Source organism: Mycteria americana, chromosome 18, assembly GCF_035582795.1.
Source record: "Mycteria americana isolate JAX WOST 10 ecotype Jacksonville Zoo and Gardens chromosome 18, USCA_MyAme_1.0, whole genome shotgun sequence".
Classification (NCBI taxonomy): Eukaryota; Metazoa; Chordata; class Aves; order Ciconiiformes; family Ciconiidae; genus Mycteria; species Mycteria americana.
This window is the reverse complement of record NC_134382.1, coordinates 6286273-6305872: the sequence shown is the minus strand read 5'-3', so window position 1 is coordinate 6305872 and position 19600 is coordinate 6286273. Positions and strand designations below refer to the sequence as shown.

Genomic DNA, 19600 nt, shown 5'->3' with positions numbered 1-19600 from the left:
AGTAGAGTCTGAGGCCAATAATATCTTAAGCTTATTAATGTACAGAGTTTGTATAGTGGGCTATGCAAATGTTTATATGTATTGCTTTATATAAGATTAATCAAATGTATGGATTTCATCGTGCATACTAGTTACAATGCTGTGGATGGTTATAAAATCCTGCTAAGCTCCTCCCAGTTTAAGTCTGGGAGATAAAGCGCAATATCCATACCAATGTTTGGACTTGCTTTTGTATGTGGGAAACGAAAATCTATTGCATTAAACCCAAAATTATTTGAATTGGTGACTGTTTATTGTTTGGTGACTATTTATTGGCTGAAAAGTTTGGGGGTTTATTTTTAGGTTTTTTTTAGGTACATACTTTAGTCCCTAGATCTGCTTCCCTCCTACTGCTTTTATGGACAAAACAAAAAAGTCTTTTGAAAAGCATGCTTGGCCACAAAAGAGCAAGCTAAATTGAGCATTGTCAGCTAGCACCTTCAGATTTTAGGATCTTTGGTGTATGATGCCAAAAAAGGCTGTTACATCTCAGGTTTAATTTGTACTTCAGGAAATTAGCTGGACTGGGGTGTGCTGCAAATCAAATTGGCTAAGCAAGTCTGGTACTTTTCCAAAACCAACAATTTTTGCTGGTTCTCCTGCTCCTCCTGTCTTTTCCTGCTCTTCTGTTACTCCCCCCCAATTTAAATTGCGAACTGGTGCAAATTTGGTTGTTGGCTACAAGTAAGGGCTATTTGAAAATGATACACCGTTTTGGTCGTCTCTAGTTGGCACAGTGTGCACCAAAAGGATGGAGTAGTATTTATAGTATTATAGTACATAGCTATAGTATAATTGAAGAGTGAGAGCATAAAATACAGGAGAAGCGGGATATGTGAAAGCCTACAGTATTTTTGTGTCTTCAGAATTGTCTGTTATAACTGCTTTCTTTTTTCTGTGCTGCAGTTGAAAGTGAGTTAGAGATCTTGGATAGGATTCTTTGTTTCTGGCTTCTGTGTTCATCTGACATTTTTCCACTCTGATTCAAAAGACAAAGGCCTTGGTGTATGTATAGAACAATTGCTCTATTTATTATTGTTACTGACTTTTATGTGGCAGCTCAGGAGTCCAGCAAAGGCATTGTTATGTTCGGAACAAACAATTTGCACAGATAATTTTTGAAATAAGTGCAATAATTTATTATCCTGTGAGACATGTTAGCTTTTTTGAGACAGCTTGGAACAGATGTAAAAGCTAAAATGGGAGCAGGGTGTGCTCTAGCTCTTTTTGGACCTCTTCACCATTGTAGAAGATGGAAGTTTTTCCACTGATTAAGGGAAAAAGGTTTGGCTCTTTCAGTGGTTTGCCATGTTAAGCTTGCTATTTGCAGACAGGTTACTTAGGAGTTACACACGAAAGTAATTTTTGCTGGGATTTCTTTATAGGCACTATGTGAACTTTGTGAAATCAAGTTTGGGAAAACCCACCCTATGTGCAGTTTGGTAAGTGTATCCAGTCTGCTGCTTTTCAAGTGGAAAGAACCATGTAACTTATGTTGTTGTTATATCGTGCGATCCACACTGATAATGTTCTTCAGAACTCTAAACAGGGGCCACTGTCGTATCTCATGCTAAACAATAGTGTAAAGTAAACTGGTAAAGGGAGTCCTTTTCCCTGAGACTTTAGGAAAAACTAGGACAAACAAGACTTGCTTAAATTGCTGAAATACTGAGGAGATGTTTACATTAGCTGTCAGCATGACTGAATGTTGAAGAATCGAGGGCATGTGGCAAACACAGAAAGGTGGCAGTGCGGATAAAGTGGTATGGCTGCTATGGCAGCTTTGATTAACTTGCTGTTTCTCCTGTTTTCTAGGTTGTCTCTTTGCCCTTGTGGTTGCCTAAATCTTTAAGCACAGGTGCAGGAAGAGAGCTGCAAAGACTTTCCTATCTTGGAGCCTTCTTCAGTCTCTCTGTCTTTGCTGAAGATGACGTAAGTGTTACTGAAGGATGTTGGTAGTAGCGTGGTGGGGGGTTTTTGTTTGGTTGGTTTTTGTTTGCTTTTTTTCCTTTCCCTATATGTTCAATACATTTGCCAATATTCATTCTACTTTCAGAACAAAGTAGTTGAAAAGTACTTCTCAGGGCCTGCAATTACTCTTGAAAACACCCGGGTTGTTAGCCAGTCTTTGCAACATTACCTGGAGTTAGCAAGGGTAAGTGTTCTCATGTTTTTTTAAAAAAAAAAAAAAAGGGCAAAAATATTGTGGGTTTTTTCATCTTGATGTAGATCAAGGATATAATCTAAAATAATCTAGCTTCTGTATTAAACAAAAAATCTGTCAGGATGTGGCTGAAGGGAATTAGGAAAAAAAAAAATTAGTGCTACAAATATTTCTCTAAAGCTGTAAGCCAATTCAGAAAATAACAGAACAGCTAGTCATGGATTATAGTTCATGTTAAAGGATGGGTAAAAAAAATGCATAGTCTATTAGTAGTGTGTGTTGCACTAGTCTATATATATGTTTTCTGTAACTAATTTCATAACTAATATATGCATATAATGTTGACAGTAAGTCCATAACAGAAGTTGTAGTTAGTTTTGTGGAATTTGTAGACCATAAAAATACGGAGCAACAGAAAGCAGGAATGTGATGTTGAGAAGTATGTGCAACCTGACAGAATGTTTACTTGAAATTCCAGCAAGAACTTTTCAAGATTCTACATAGTATTTTACTGAATGGTGAAACTCGAGAAGCAGCTCTGAATTACATGGCGGCTATTGTCAATGCCAACATGAAAAAGGCACAAATGCAGGTAAATAAAAGGAACGCTCTTCTGTAATTCGTGGACCTAGTCAATGCACAAATAACTCTAGATGGCTCATGCAGTGGTGGCTCTTGAATGGAGGAGGAAAGAATTTTGAATGCCTACTACAACAGGCAAGAAGCCCTGTCATCAGTCTTTATCTTTTTCAATACATTTCCCATTTCTGAAATTATTCCATTTTACCTATTTGATCAGTTTATGTTGTTTCCTGTCTTAAGACTGACATGTCACTTCATTAACAGGGATTCTATATTAGATGTTTAAAACCGTGTACTTCCCCCTCCATCTATGGGGGCTTTGTTCATTCCATTTGGCTATGTTTAAAAAACTTATTTTCCAGCTGGTACGTTGCTGGGCTTTGTTTGTATGGTTTCTGTAAAAGGAGGAACGCAGATATGAACTGGCATGGTTGCAGTGAAACAGCAGGGATGTTATTTTGCCATTGTTTAATTAATGCATTGCAGTCACTTCCTGTGATAAAATCTGTGCATGAATCCTGAACAAGTGAAGTTTGCATTATTGTTGTCTTCAAAGTCCCCTTTTCAAAAGCAAACATTTGGAACCATTACTAGAATATTTCTGTGAAATGCCAGTGAAGAAGTAATAGAAACTTTACACTTAAGATAAAACTTAGGAATTGAAGCTCAGCAACTACTTGAAACTCTTCTGTTGCTGTCTATATCTGTGGCAAACCATTCTTGAAAGAGGCCCTTTTAAGCCCTTTTAATTTCTTAGGTCATCTTTTACTTCTTTGTTTAATGTTCTTGAGAATGACTACTTGAACCATAGAGGAAGATAATATGTAAGTTAGTAAGTGACCTTCCCATTATCACAAATGTCTCCTTACAGATCCATGTTCTTCATGATTTCTGCCTTTTCTTGAACTTGCATAATTCATTTATGTTGAATACTGTTAAAGCAGCAGAAAATACCCTTGTACTTCTAAGCTTATGTCTTCCAACTATTTCCTTTCTTACCCCACAGACAGATGATCGTTTGGTATCTACAGATGGCTTTATGCTCAACTTCTTATGGGTACTACAGCAACTAAGTACGAAGATAAAGCTGGAAACAGTTGATCCCATGTACATCTTTCATCCCAGGTGTCGTATTGACCTCCCAACAGATGAGACAAGAGTGAAAGCAACAATGGAGGATGTTACAGCCTGGATTGCTGAACTTTGTGAGTACCCTTATTGAGATATGTTAAGCATTTACTCTGCCTTCTGTTTTTGATACTGTAGGCACCTGGAAGTACTTGATTCCAGCAAATAATTCTCCTATTTCTAAATGCTTTTTCTTGATGCTGTCTGCTCTTACTGGTTTTAAAGAAGGTTGAGTTCAAGGTCTCACACCTAGATAAGGCAGTTCATTTCTTAATTTATTCACCTATACTGCTTTTTTGTTTTTGTTTTCCAGACAGGGATCCGTCTCCATTTTCTGAGCCGAAATTCCCAACAGAATGTTTCTTCTTAACCCTGCATGCCCATCATCTCTCAATCCTGCCAAGCTGCCGTCGGTACATACGTAGGCTGCGGGCCATCAGGGAACTCAACAGGTTAGTAGTTGTTAATTATCTAGTGCATCTGAGAGTCCTAGCATCCCAGCAATCTTATCTTGTCACCATGATGGCAAGGCCTATAAACTTAATGGAAATTAGAATGACAATTCGAGTAAAACTGTTGCTGAGTACAGATCATCTTAACTATTTGTTAATCTGCTGCTTTTGGCCCTTATGGATTTTTGCTTACATTCGGGGACTGTGGCTTGAATCAGGAATTCAAATAATGTGGGACGGAGGATATTAGTTACACGAGGCAGCTCAAATTGGTGAGAAGACCATTCTATTTAAAAGATAATTGAATTATCTTCAGAGCATTTTAGGATTCATTACATTACTTAACACTGTTTATTATAACTTAATCTGTGGTGTGGTTGATGGTGTGTGGACATCGGTGCCTCGGGCTCTTTGGCATAGCTGTAGGAGTGCATATAAAGTTACATGTCTGATAAGCCGTCTACAGTGACTCGATAGTGTTTTCAGAAACCAGACATTTAATTCTGCCTGAGCTGGTTTGTATGTCCCAGAAGACACTCTACCTTTTTCCACTTGGCTTCTGAGGTGGGATAACTTGTCGTACTCTCGGGGGGGGGGGGGAAGCCTTGAGCAGTAAACTCTTAGTATTGTTGATGTACGTGTAATTCAACATGTGGTTTACCATTTTAAAAATAATAAATAAAATTTATGATGTTGACATGAAGATACTGCTGATTTCTATTTCTCTTGGCATAAATTCAAATGGACTTTTATAGTTGCTAAACCTCGAAGAATACTCTGTTAAAATTAGAACAGATTTTTGTATCAGTATTTTCCATTGTTTATAATTGCACTTGTTACATTTTGGTAAATGTTCCTTGGCAGTAATACCATGAGTTTGTTACAGGATTTTTGGACTGCATTTGTAGTGATTTCATTTTTAGTTATTAAAGCACATGCAGGCCAAGAACCTGGGAAGCTGCAGAGAAATGGAGCAGGAATAGTCAGTATATCTTAAAGTACGAAGTATTTTCTTGTAAAACAGCCTGTGGATTACTTGTAAATAAGCCATACATTTGGCTTGAAAAAGGAATTGCTTCTTTTTCCTTATTTAGAAGTGTTGTGAAGGACTTGCTTATGCAGCAATCTCCATCTAATGGTACACAGCGAAGAGCTCTTGGCTTTTACTGACATCAATAGGAGCTTAGTGTTCAGCATTTTCTGTGAATTGCTTAGTTGCTTGCAACACTGGGCAATGTAATTAGGTCTTGGTAATAAAGAAATTAGACTGGATATTTTTCTGCTGTAGGCAGAGATTGATGTGGAAAAGAAGTTGTGTTTAGAGGAGGGATGAAAAGGGACCGTATTCCTATAGTTCAGTATATTGAGTTTTGTTATAATCAGCTGCCTTTCCTAAAAAGGATTAAGATAGGGGAATATGTAGGATTTATTAATGTAAATGGTGTGTGTAATGTACATTTAAGCTCTCCTTCTGTGGGGCAGGGTGAGAAGATGGGTAAGGGAGGGGTGGTAATACCATCCACCTTGATTTACTGGTCCTTATGCTGACAGGGAGACTATAGACTATTTATGTATTGTACTTCTCTGCAAACCTGAATTTTATGGGGAGTGGAGCATGAGAAGGGTAGAACAAAACTGCAGAAAATCATTTACAGTGGTGAAAAGTGGGAAGATACACAGGATGCAGACTTGTACCGTTCTTGAGAAAGGGAAGGTGTTTCTAACAAGTCCTCTTGTCAGCCACCTTCTTCCTTAGCTGATTCTGTTTTCCATTTTCCTTTCTGATATTAGAAGGTGAATGAGCTCTCTAAATATCTCATTGTTAACTGGATCAGCCCTTCTTTGTGTTAGGATTAATTTTAGGGTTAATTTTAATGACATCCTTTTAACCTTCCTTTAGAGTGACTGTAGACTTCAGTGTGAAAAAAGAAAGGCAAATACTTTTTTTTTTTAATACAGTGGATAAAATTAGTTTGTCAGGCAGGATAGATCCCTTCTGTTTCATTTTTTTTTCACTGTTATGATTTGTCTGACAGGCATGTATGTGGGAGCTAGTGTATGTAGTGCCTTTGAATGCACACTGTGCAGATGTTCAGTCTGCATTTACAAAATTAATTTATTTTTCTTGTTACGATGATGGGTAACTCCTATGAAAATGATTTAGTTTTTTTCCCCCACTTTTCTTTTCAACATATGTTTGGTATTTAGCAGATAAGTAGGTTAAATGCCTTGTAGATGGCACATCCCCTCAGTCACGATAACCAATTATCGCATATGGTTTTCAGGACTGTTGAAGATTTGAAAAACAATGAAAGTCAATGGAAGGATTCTCCTCTGGCTACCAGGCATCGAGAAATGCTGAAACGTTGCAAGACACAGCTTAAGGTTTGTAAGTGATTCAGTTCTCAACTAAATGCCTTTGTCAACCTGTCTGTTTACTTTGTGTCCTAATGTTTAAATGCAACTTCCCACTGATGCTTCTTGAAAATGGTGGTTTGGAATCTGTGAACCATGTGAGTACTGCACTAGATGGTGGTCATGATACAATATAACATTAATGGTGAATTTAAAATTCAAAGTAACACCAAGATTAACCTGGGCAGTATTACTTAGAAAGAAGAAAATACTATTTTTATTGGAGAGAGAGAGAGAGAGAGAACAAGTAAAGGAATTGTGATTTGTTCGGGGTAGCTGTGCGTGCACAAGCTGTGCCCGAGATGGAACTCTTGAGTCTCCAATCTCCTGTAGCATTCTTGCAAAGATGAGTATGCTGGGGTCCTCTCTTGAAGGTCTGTCCTGCTTAGGTCTTCCTAGTATAAACGGACACAAATTTTCTGAGCTGTATCACCAAAATGATTTTAATTGCACATTTTCCCACTTTGATACCTGTGTTATTTCTTGCATTGTTCCCATAAAGCTTGTAAAAGGCTCCTCTGTCCCTGCAGCTCTGAATTATGTGTGTGTTTTTCTTGATATGTTGTGGCTTAAGTGCCCTGTTTTCTTCAAGTAAGAGCATGTTTTAAGAAGACAGCATTGTATAACTGTCAAATTCAGATATATTGATTGGCTTGGAGAGGCTTGACCTTCCTTTTATGGTGTCTTGCCTTGGATTAATTTTTGTATGCATCTTCCGCAGAAACTGGTGAGGTGCAAGGCTTGTGCAGATGCTGGCTTGCTGGATGAAAACTTTCTCAGGAGATGTCTGAATTTCTATGGCATGGTGATTCAGCTGATGCTTCGCATTCTTGACCCTGCCTATCCCAAGTGAGTGTCAGGATTATCTGTGTAAATTGTATCAAAGATATTTCAGATCATGTTAGATTGTTTACTGAATTTAGTAGTTCTAGAATTTTAATAATTTTTTTTACAGTGTCTGCATTCTTACATGATTGTTACTTTATGTCAGTGACATACATTCTTGCATGGAATGTATGTCTTATTTATAGTTTAAGGTTCAGTTGGGGGAGGGGAGCAACCCTCGGGTAAGTTTAGTACGCTTGAAGTACTGACATGGATTTTTAAAAAGTCAGCGTCAGAACTTTTGTAAGGTGTTTCCATAGGAGAATTCCATAGGAGAGCTCGTGACACTTTCTACTTAACCCTGCTATTTTACTGTCTGTCTGTTGTCTCTTTTATTCTACAGCATAAAATTGCCTTTAACTCCTGAAGTTCCGAAAGTATTTGCAGCATTGCCAGAGTTTTACGTAGAAGATGTTGCTGAATTTTTATTTTTTATTGTACAGTAAGTAAAGTTATATCTAAAGGAAATTTGTACTACCATTTACCCCTGTAACAGGTGGTGTGCACCTAAGTTTAGGGTGTGAAAGTAGTTTCCTAGCTGTTCTATAGTTAATGTTCTGTTTTTTAACAGCCATAAGATTATGGCCTTGGCAGGCATTGCTGCAGATATAATGCCTAGATGAGCTCCTGAGTCCCTTCTAAGCTAATTTTTTCTTGGAAGAAAGTTGAAGGTGTTTTGGTTCCCTCTCCCCAAGAATTTTCTTTATGGTTTGGAGTTTGAGTCCACTTGATCTCATGATATGTTAAATCATCACTACAATAATATTTTTAAAAAGTCATAGCTTTTTAAAGTAGAAGCCTCCCCCATTTCCCCCAAGTAGAAAATTCCCCCATTTATAAATTTGCTGGTACAAAAATGCATTTTATAGTTTTACCAGTTTAGATAGGCATGAATACTATTCAGATGTAATCCTGGAGTTCTGAAGCTGGTCACTTTCTTCCTGAAAATGTACCTTCAAATTCAGACTTTGTGTTGTGCGATGAGGAGGTGTTTGCTTTTGCCTTCCTGAGGTGCTGTTACAGTGGTACGTCATAGCAAACTTGCTATTATGCACAACAAAAGAATATGATAGTGTTTCAGGCTAAAATTCAGCTTCCAGGGAACAACTGGCAAGACCTTTTGGAAGAGTAAGAATCTATTTTCTGTAGAGAAAGATGGGGAATTATGATAAAATGACTAAACTTTTCCTGTTGCTAATGAGTGATCTGAACTTACTTGATGTACATGATAAATCTTCTGTAGACAGTACAGGGTTGGGGTTTTTCATTTTGTTTTCCTTATCTCCCTCTTTTCAGATATGCTCCTCAGGTGCTTTATGAGCCCTGTACTCAGGACATAGTGATGTTCCTTGTTGTGATGCTGTGCAACCAGAACTACATCCGTAATCCTTATTTAGTAGCCAAGCTGGTGGAAGTGATGTTCATGACAAATCCAGCTGTTCAGCCCCGGACACAAAAGTTCTTTGAAATGATAGAGAATCATCCTCTCTCCACTAAATTGTTAGTCCCCTCCTTGATGAAGTTTTACACGGGTAAGTGCTTCATCTATAGTTCACTGAATGTACACTGAGCAATGAGTATTATGAGGCAAAAGGCTGTGTTACTTGTTGTAACCTTTTAAAAAAAAAAAAAAAAACCAAAAAACAACCAAACAAAAAAAAAACCCCAATAAACCCCAGGTAGATCTTGGGTCTTGTAAGAATGAGGCTTTGTTGCTCAGGAATTGCGGGAAATAGCATTAGATGGAACCTTGAGAATTCTAGTCCTTACACAAGCTGCTGTGCACTGACAGCTGTAGCACTGTAGATTGATGTGATGATTGTTTTTGTGGTGTTTAGATTCCAAACTGGAAGGTTTTTGTTCGTTTTGTAAGGGAGTATTTTAAAACTTCTGACTGAGGTTTTGCTAGTCCTGTAGATTCGGATGCTTCAAAAGGGCTTTGCACCCATAGAAACAACTATTTTTGCAGTGTTCCCACAGTTTTCTTACTAGTGAAATTTTAGACTGTGGGATGAAGAGCAGAGTGGAGTTGAATAGAACAGAAAGTTTTGTTTTCTGAGGGTTTTTCTTCCGAAATGAGGTTGGTTCTGGATTAGAAAATGGACAGTGCTGCTTCTTTTCATGGGGATTAAGATGGAGACTTCTGAATGGGAATTGAATTTCATCTCTTAAAGCTTGGTGCTCGAAGCTCATCACATTGGAGACAGCAGGAGAGAGATACAGTGTATTGCAGGTGATCCTGGTGGGAAAGAGTTTTGATTTCAGTTCTGGGATCTGTTTTCTTTTTCAGATGTTGAACATACTGGAGCCACTAGCGAATTCTATGACAAGTTTACAATCCGCTACCACATCAGCACCATTTTCAAAAGCCTTTGGCAGAATATTGCTCACCATGGTACATTTATGGAAGAGTTCAAGTGAGTAAGAAATCATGTCTAATGCTGCTTACTGTCATGCAAGCTGCTCAGGCAAATGACCTGAGGAGGTTATTACCATTGGGAATGGGTGATGCTGCTTTCCATTGTATTTTAAATGGCAGCCCCTTCCAGTAGAACTGGAGTGTTTCTAAACTGAGCTCTGGACACCACAATCAACTTGGCTTGGGGAATGGGATCGTTACTCAAAATATGCAGTGCAGAAGGAGTGTTGCTGGGGTTGCAGTCTGGTCTGCACACCCATCTACTCTGCCGTGATAACTGTGTTTCAATGTTTTCAGCTCTGGGAAGCAGTTTGTTCGCTACATCAACATGCTGATAAATGACACAACTTTCTTGCTGGATGAGAGTCTGGAGTCCCTAAAACGTATCCATGAAGTGCAAGAGGAGATGAAGAATAAAGAACAATGGGACCTGCTGCCCAGGGTGAACAGAGCTGTTTTTCAAAGTGCCCTTTACTTATTTTTAATTTTTTAATACAAGACCATTAAAAAAACTTTTCAATAAGGGGCAGCACCAAAGAGCTGCTCATGAGAAGCAGGTCTCGATGGTTTTTCTTGCTTGCCAGTATGGCTGTGGTCACTCTGGATGACGTTCTGCAAAAAACATCATTCTGCGTAGTTATGTTGTGACTGGCAAAGAGTGTGGTGTGAAGTGGAAATAGTATAAAGTTTTAAATTACTGTGCACTTAATTCTAAGCGGAGAAACTGAGACTTTAACCTTCTTGAAGGAGGTTTTGGAAGATGCTCGCCAGTTGAATTGACTTCAAGGAATAGAAGCTTTTATTTTGTTAATGCATTGATCCTGGGTAGATTTGATGCAGACAATTAGAGTCCTATACCTCAGACCTTAGCCTGATTAAACAATAATTGTGTGTGGTGACCCACCAATGTCAGGTATTTTTATGCTAAGTTTATTGATTTTAAAAAAATTAAAAAAAAAAAAAAAAAAGAGTTTGAAAAGAAAAGCTATTAAGATCTTGTTTGTTAAACTTATCCTGGTTTGCTCTTCTGAAGCCTTTCTTCCTGTTTGTGCCTGCTAGCAAGGTAATGCTATTACTGCAGTGACAAAATGAGCTGGTACATCATCTACAGATTGTTCCAGTGTGGAGTGTTTATTACTTACCATGGTGCATAAATTAGAGAGAACCTCACTTGACTCTCAGATCCCAAGCTGGTTTTGAAGTATTGGCATTTGGATGGAAAGGAAGCATAACCCAGTTCTGCAGCTGTGAGGAGCAGTTACAGGATGTAAACAGACTCAATAACCGTGGAGTCTTGTGATATCATTTGCGTTCATTTTTTAGTGTTGCAGAATTCTGGAAAATTGGTGCAGACTTTAGTATTGGGTAGTAAAAGTGAGCCGTACCTTAAATTAAAAAATGTATCACATCTGGATTTGAATTGCAGTCCATTCTTTTGTCTATCTAGATCATGTTAGCATTGTGGCTGTTAAGGTTTTGATGGGTGATGATGTAGGAAATTCTGTGGACTTGTAACCGCTGAATGTTTATTTTCTAGGATCAGCAACAGGCTCGGCAATCGCAGCTAGCTCAGGATGAGCGCGTCTCTCGTTCATATCTTGCCCTGGCAACAGAAACTGTTGATATGTTCCATATCCTTACCAAGCAGGTTCAAAAGCCTTTTCTCAGACCTGTAAGTCCTGCTCAGATTTAACTTGGTTTCTAGCTTCTCTAACATCTCTCCTGTTGGATAATAACCTGGAAATGTTCAGTAGCCCTTTGTCTCCATTCTCCTCCCCTTTCTCCAACTCACTGAAATCTAATTGCTGTTGAAGTTATTTGATGTCAAGAGCATTACCTGAGTCACTGAGATGGTGTGATCCTTCTAGACAGAAGCTGTTTGCATTATATTTTTTTTAATGGAAAGCATGCATAAAGGAAAGACACTTCCTGCAAGCCTTCAAAATCATAATTTTATTTGTTAATAATTCCTGATCTTGCTGTACGCAAATCTAGTGATGATAATCTTTATCACTGCCTTCATGCTGTGATCTGTGTTTTACTTTGGTCTTGTAGGAACTTGGACCGCGATTGGCTGCTATGTTGAACTTTAACTTACAGCAACTGTGTGGCCCCAAGTGCCGTGACCTGAAAGTTGAAAACCCGGAGAAATACGGGTTTGAACCAAAGAAGCTGTTGGACCAACTGACTGACATTTATCTACAGCTAGATTGTGCTCGCTTTGCTAAAGCAATCGCTGATGACCAGGTGAGCTCCAAAAAGATGAGATGGGGAAGGGCAAAAGCCCTGTGGACAAACAGGACTTTGCAGAATACTCTAGAAGAGTTTCATCTTACTTGTATGCTGCCGCCCAGTTTCCGTCATGTATGCTTGCAATTTGTTTTCTTTCAGCAAATCATCTCTGTGCATTTTCTGTCTGCTCTTTGTAGATGGGTATGTTTTCAAAGTGATTTGCAAACCTAAAGACACACGTAAACATCTATAGCACTTCACACACACACAGGAAATTTCCTGAGTGTTAGTTGCTTATTAGCTACAGCCTCATTGTAAATTAGCAGCAGTACTTTGTCCTAATTCTGCAAGTGGGAAAACTGAAGCGTACAAAGAGTTTTGACTCCCTCCCCCCTTCCTCATCAAGAACACATGAAACAGGCAGACCTGGGACTGAGAATGAGAGCCTCATTTAACAATCCAGAGTTCATTCTCTAGACTTAACAGTTTCCAAATTGTATTCCTTTTTATATCGCTTGATTAAATGGCTGTGTAATGAACTGACAAAACGCAACATACGTGAGACACCTTTGAACTCCTCAAGTAGTCTTCAGAACAGAATGTTAATTCTTAAGGTAGATAAGCTATCGCTCGCCTCTGTGTTCTTGTAAGTTGTCAGACTACTGAATCGCATCTGTCCCTGCCTGTGTCTTATAATACAAACTTTTCAAAATGTAGAGGGGAAAAAAATGTTCTCAATGGCTACTTGAAATTCTAGTGGAAGCTGGTTTACAATACATGAAGCTGTATTTGCATGTCTAGTGAAGCAGAGGTATCGGAGCAACTTGTGATCTTTCTTCTGTAATTATTTAAGTTCTGATAAATGCAGATAATACCAGTAACGCTTCTGGAACAGCCCTTACGTGTTTGCATGTGTATAATGAGCATGCAAGGTGGGTTTTTTTTATGCTGTTCGGTATATATGAAAGTGAGAATGTTATCCATCATTTATTCATCGATGCTAGCCACAGCAAAATGCACAGCAATGACATAGGGATTAAAAAGAAGCAAGCCTGCTGGTGTGGGAACTGGAATAAAGCTTAATTAACAAAGTAGCCCTTCATAAAAAGGAGGGGGAGTGACTAGTATCTTGGAAACTGTCAATGACAGGAAAGAAACACCGAGGAAATGCACAGTTGGTTAATGGCTACTGGTATTAGGAGAAAAAAAAAACACAAAACAAACAAAAAGTTGCTTGATCATGGCAGGGTCTCTCTAAAGCATTTTGATACATCTCCCGTTTGCAAATCCTAGCACGTATTAGAAGGAATCTGAAAACGTTTATAAAGCCCTGGGCGTGTTGCCATAGTTCTGTTCTCCTCTGTGGACTAGAAAGGAGTTTGGGTGGGCACTGCGTGTCCTAAGTAGTGAATGGTATTTCTTGGTGCGATATAGTGTAAATGAAAGAAGTAGGGCCGTGTTGAACATTTTAAAATCCCCAAGGAAAATAGAAATCTGTGAGACTTAGTGTGTTTTGTTCTGTCACTTAATTCAGCCTTGCACTGCAGTGTAAATAACAATTTTTATTAAAAGGCTTATATCAAAACATGGCATTGGGAACTTAAAAGAAAATGGTGTCTGTAGAACATAAGCACTTTTCAAAAGTCCTTGCCTAACTTTTTTTTTTTTCACATGAAAGCGATGCTTGCTTCAGTTGAACCTATAGGATATGCGTTTGGTCTCTCTGAATGTTGTACTGTGTAGCTGTAGAGTTCTTACTGCACCAGTTGGCAAGGTTCCAGCAAGTATTAGCTGCCTCAGAGTTGCCTTGCTATTTTTGCAACATCACGGGGTGGGTTTTTTGTTTGTTTTTGTTTGGGTTAGGAGAAAGAATCGCTTCTTTTCCAGTACTGCCTTGCACATTATCAGAGAAGTTAAGAAATCAAAAAGCTTTTCATTTTATGCTATATTTTCAGCCAAGACTTGTGAGAACAAGAATACAGACAGGAGTGGTAAGACATATTTTGTCTAAGGAACAGTCCTAATAATTATAGTCAGCCTCTCCGAGTGCCTTACTCATTTTGATTAGGGGATGTTCCCTTTTTCTTGGTCCTGAACAGTTCTACAGTAGTGATGACCAGTAAAAAAGCATAAGTCTACCCCAAAGTTGACATTTTGGTGCTAGATGAAATGTTATCTGCATACTACATTTGTCTGATGTAATGTTGAGGTTTCATTGATCCCTCTTTCTGAAGTTTTAAAAATGCATTAAAAGATCTTTAGAATTCTAATGGCATGTTAGGATACTACAACTCAGCAAAGTTGTCTTTTTCTGCTTTGCTTGTAGAGGTCCTACAGTAAAGAGCTCTTTGAGGAGGTTATCTCAAAGATGAGAAAGGCTGGCATCAAGTCAACCATAGCAATAGAGAAATTCAAACTGCTGGCAGAGAAAGTGGAGGAAATTGTTGCCAAGAATGCCCGTGCAGAAATTGATTACAGTGATGCTCCAGATGAATTCAGAGGCAAGTTGAGTTTTCTAAATACTGACTTTTTAGGTTAAGAGGGATTGGTTTTGTTACCTTGATTGTAAATACGAGTATATATTAATAGAAACTATGTATTGTTTATGAAGCCTTGCATCCTGCTCTATTTCAATTAAAGAGTTAAGTAAATACAGGAAGCTAAGGGTTTCTTTGTTTTCCCTGGGATTGTACTGTCCAGTCCCATCCATGTCTTGCTTACATGTACTTTAAAACAGTAAGAAAAAAACCAAAATCTGAAAATAGGGTAAAAATAGCTGATGCTTAGTCCCAATTCAGAAAGGGAAAAGCAGTATAAAGGCTGAAGTCTACTCCTCATTTTAACCATTTTTTGTAACTTCAGCAATATACCTGACTGGGGACCCTGAATATCAGTTCCGCACTGTGGTTTTGAGCGCAGATAAAATCTGTAGCTCTTGTCTTGTCTTTGATTTAATGACGAGACACTTGTGCCCTCAGATCCACTTATGGACACCCTGATGACTGATCCTGTGAGGCTGCCATCTGGAACTATTATGGACAGGTCAATCATCCTAAGGCATCTGCTGAACTCTTCCACTGATCCGTTCAATCGTCAGACGCTGACGGAAAATATGCTGGAACCAGGTATCGGTTTAACAGTTAGCAATGGAACTGTTGATGGGGGGAAGCAATTTGTGTGCAGTTTGTTCTGTGTACTTTCAGACAATAGTGTTGAGGCCTCAGTTAACAGTCCTTTCAACTTGCACACAAAAGTTCATTCCTTCTGTTTTCCCTTTTTCTGGGAACCCCCCCCCCCCACGCTCTTGCCTTCATAACTACTGGGCTAAAGGATATTGTTACGATAGGTAAATGAGTAACTCATTTACTCAAAGCTGTGCAGAAAATATATTGATAGAGAAGAAAATAGTAGTAGATATTCCTGATCAGGTTTCTAGAAAAGAAATTGCTATTGGTCATGAGGAGCTTTCCTACAGTAGTATTACTAAATAATTTTAACTGCTAAGCTGATAATTCTTTTTTTTTTCTCTTCTTTACACTACTAGTGCCAGAACTTAAAGAGCAAATCCAAGCCTGGATGAGAGACAAGCAGAATGCTGACCATTAAAAATTCCCTTGCAGTGCACGCCAACACCGATGGGAAGAACAGGGCGTGGGCTGCTCTGGTAATAGCGGAGCAGATACACTTTGAAAGCTGTTGATGGGATTAGCACGCCCACTGGCACTGACTTGCAGTAGTGTCCAGAAGCATGTGGACGAGGAGAAAAGCAGCTTAATTCTTGTACATATATTTAAGTGATAACGATGGTCAATAACATGGAGGACAAACTAGGAAGTTGCTTATGTTACAAAACTGTCCTTCAATATGTCACATTTTGGAGTTTTTACAGCTGAATTATTTTAGCAAAGATGAATCGATCAGGGCAGCATCCCTTCAACCTTATTTTTTACAGCCAGATATCCGTCAATTTGATTGTGGTTAGAACCTTGGACATTTTGCTGCTAAAGTAACTTTTTCCTCTTTCCCTCCCTTCTTCCTCTTCCACCCATCAAACCTGCACTGCTGTCTTTTTTTTTTTTCTTTTTTGTAATGCAGAAAAAAAAAAAATCCCTGTGAAAATCAGAATCATTCCCCTGCCCTTAAAAGAACATATTCTGTGCGATAACTGTGCCTGCAACAAAGTGTTAATCTTGGGATCATATTTTTATATTACACATTTGCATATTTGGGTTTTAATTGGTGTTAGACAAAGATAATTTTGAAAAAGCTAAGACTTCACACATGGATTTTAATTTCTGTTCTTTGAGAAGTCCCTTTTCTTTATGTTGATTTAGACACTCTGGTATTTTGGAAAAGCCTGGAGATGGAAATATGTTAAAACAGCTGCCATGGATGAGATGCTTGGGAATACCAGGATTTCAGTGACTTCTTAAAAACTAAAATCCATTATTTTAATGCTGCAGATATGAGATATGCTAAATGACAGTTCTGAGCCATTAGAACTTGTCCGCAGAGATCCTTTTATTCTTGGAGGCTGCAGTTTGGGGCAGGGGTCATTTTTTATGTTGCGTACCAATTTGTATCCATGGCTTGGCCTTACCAAAGCAGAAAGGGTGCAGGAAATGTAGAATTACATTTTTAAAAAAATAATTAAAAAAAAAATATTCACAAACATTTTTGTATTACTGCCCCCTGCATATGATACTTGAATTTCCTTTTTAAAAAGGATTTGAAACCACAGTGTTTTAAAATTAAGTCTGAAAAAAGGTTGGTTTTCTTTTATTTGTTTTTCGCTGTGTCTTCTGTTCAGTTCCTGACTCTCGTGAACTACAATAAATGATACACACTCACACAAAACGTTTCCTTTGTCTTTCCTTTAAGTGTGACAGTGAAAGTATAAAAAATACAAATGACTATGTGGCTTTGTTCAGGTTTGCTGATAGTGATTTAGAATCTGGAGATAACTTAGTAAATTATGTGGAAAATTTCTGTGCACACAGATATCAGTAATGCTTCAAACTAATGAATGTTCCCAAGTGGGTGACTCTTAAACCTATTCATAGCTACATGACAGTTGGTGACAGTCTCCAGGGGGAATTTTGGTTAGGTTATATATAATCCAGTGCTGACCTTTGAGATGTGCAAGTAATTCTAAATTAAAATGTGAAGATGTAGTGGGGTTCTGGATTTGGTGGGGGTTTGGTTTTTTTTGGTGGTGTTTCCCCCCCACAGTGTGTGTGTGTGTTTGGTTTTGTGGGTTTTTTTCCACCAAGGGTGAGAGGAAGATGCCAAAGCTTGTGTTTGCATGGACTGTTGGAACAGGGAAACTTGTTTGTTTACTGGTTTTATAGTTCCTTAACCTTCACTCCTTCCACAAGTTCAAATTGCCTTCTTCCTTCTTCAGAAGTCACAGAACAAAGTCTGCTATGCTTTTATCTGCAAGCTGTCATTCAGCATCCAAATCCATTGTGGTTTCTGAACATATTATAAGGGTATGCAGTGAGCTATACATTTCAAGGCGTGTTTTCTTTTTTAGTAAAGAGGTAGTTATTTTCTACGTAAAGAAAAACTCTTTAAATGTTCCACTGTCACCTCATTATTAAAGATTATAGCATGGAATCTCTAGAAACATCCCAGAATTTATACTGTATTTGATGGAGGACAACTGTTCAGCAGTGTATATTTGTTGCTGGAGGATGATTAAACTGCTATGGTTTCACTTTATGGCTTTTTTTTCTGCAAGTTAATATCATATAGCTTTTAGTTTTATTGATGGACTATGAATATTGGGAAGGTGGAAGAAATGCTTCTAATTTTCTTCAGCTATTACAGATCAGTCACACCACCACCTTTTGTGAATAAGGATGCTGTGGAAACAATGAGCAGTCTTTTAAAATGAGAAGAGCACAAGCAGAAATAATCCATCCTTAAATTAAAAAAAGCTGGTTGCTTAAGTGTGTCCTGTACAGGGCTTGAGGTCTGCTATTCTGTAATAGCTCTTGATGCTTCACATTTGAAGTGTTACAACTAGTATCAAAGAGGGTTGTGAATTTAAATGTTTTACCAGAAAATCTGTATGGAACTAGCTCTTTTTAATCCAAGTATTAAATGAAAATCCTTTCCCCCCCGTTTTAATTTATTCCATTGTACCAACTGAAAGGCTTGTTTGAACCAATTCAGGATGTTTCTCTTAACCACGTCTGACGTGAGGAAATAGAAATATTTACCTTTGGCATAGGATATATTAATCAAAACAATGCCCTTCAGAATCTGAATTTATATTTATACTGCCATCATATCAGACTTTGACCTGAGGAATATAAATAGCAAAGTGCAGTACTGAACTGCTCTAATTATGGGATCCATTTATCACTTGAAAATGTATCAATGCAGATATTACACAAGATACAAAGGCTAACACTAAGTGGCTGTGCTGGCAGCTAGTATGGGGCTATGTTTTGGATTTGTGCTGGAAGCAGTGTTGATAGCCCGGGGATGTTTTCGTTCCTGCTGAGCAGTGCTTGCACACAGTCAAGGCCTTTGCTGCTCCTCACCCCACCCCACCCCACCCCACCAGCGAGTGGGCTGGGGGGGGCACAAGAAGCTGGGAGGGGGCACAGCTGGGACAGCTGACCCCAACTGCCCAAAGGGCTGTCCCATCCCATATGGCATCATGCTCAGCATATAAAGCTGGGGGAAGGAGAAGGAAGGGGGGGACGTTCAGAGTGATGGCGTTTGTCTTCCCAAGTCACCGTTATGCGTGATGGAGCCCGGCTTTCCTGGAGATGGCTGAACCCCTGCCTGCCCATGGGAAGGAGTGAAGGAATTCCTTGCTTTGCTTTGCTTGTGTGTGTGGCTTTTGCTTTCCCTGTTGAACTGTCTTTATCTCAACCCATCAGTTTTCTCATTTTGACTCTTCCGATTCTCTCCCCCATCCCACCGGGGGGGAGTGAGTGACCGGCTGTGTGGGGCTTAGTTGTCAGCTGGGGTTAAACCATGACACTGGCAAAAACAACTTTATCTGGAGAACTAGTATCAAGTATTTCAAAGCTGTGAGTTCAGACAAACGCTCTCCCAAATTCAGCATTCAGGGGCAGAATAATGAAATGTATTTTAATATGAGCAACTGAAAATACCACTATATTGCTGTCTTCTGGGTACAAAAGCAAATCAAAACCCTGTCATTCAGTGGATAGTGGACATTAGAGTAACTGAAAAGGAAAGCTGAAGTTAATATTGGATTAAGAATAAATCTCCCACAAAAGCTTATCAGTTGTGTGACAA

The 19600-nt window shown here is 38.7% G+C and overlaps 1 protein-coding gene across 3 annotated transcripts in view; it reads left to right on the top strand.

Annotated features, from left to right (window-relative positions):
• UBE4B (ubiquitination factor E4B) overlaps positions 1 to 17179 on the top strand; it is a 43084-nt gene extending 25905 nt beyond the window's left edge. For 2 of the 3 annotated variants that reach the window (XM_075520162.1, XM_075520163.1), the window contains 17 exons: positions 1425 to 1481; positions 1855 to 1971; positions 2096 to 2194; positions 2682 to 2795; positions 3792 to 3990; positions 4227 to 4365; positions 6651 to 6750; positions 7502 to 7629; positions 8009 to 8107; positions 8962 to 9197; positions 9956 to 10082; positions 10382 to 10526; positions 11622 to 11756; positions 12140 to 12331; positions 14643 to 14817; positions 15295 to 15441; positions 15861 to 17179. In XM_075520162.1, the coding sequence (XP_075376277.1) occupies positions 1425 to 1481; positions 1855 to 1971; positions 2096 to 2194; positions 2682 to 2795; positions 3792 to 3990; positions 4227 to 4365; positions 6651 to 6750; positions 7502 to 7629; positions 8009 to 8107; positions 8962 to 9197; positions 9956 to 10082; positions 10382 to 10526; positions 11622 to 11756; positions 12140 to 12331; positions 14643 to 14817; positions 15295 to 15441; positions 15861 to 15922 (2271 nt within the window). In that variant the 3' untranslated portion in view covers positions 15923 to 17179. The remainder of the gene's footprint in view (positions 1 to 1424; positions 1482 to 1854; positions 1972 to 2095; positions 2195 to 2681; positions 2796 to 3791; positions 3991 to 4226; positions 4366 to 6650; positions 6751 to 7501; positions 7630 to 8008; positions 8108 to 8961; positions 9198 to 9955; positions 10083 to 10381; positions 10527 to 11621; positions 11757 to 12139; positions 12332 to 14642; positions 14818 to 15294; positions 15442 to 15860) is intronic. The other variant, XM_075520164.1, reaches the window with a different exon arrangement.
• Positions 17180 to 19600: the final 2421 nt, after the last annotated feature.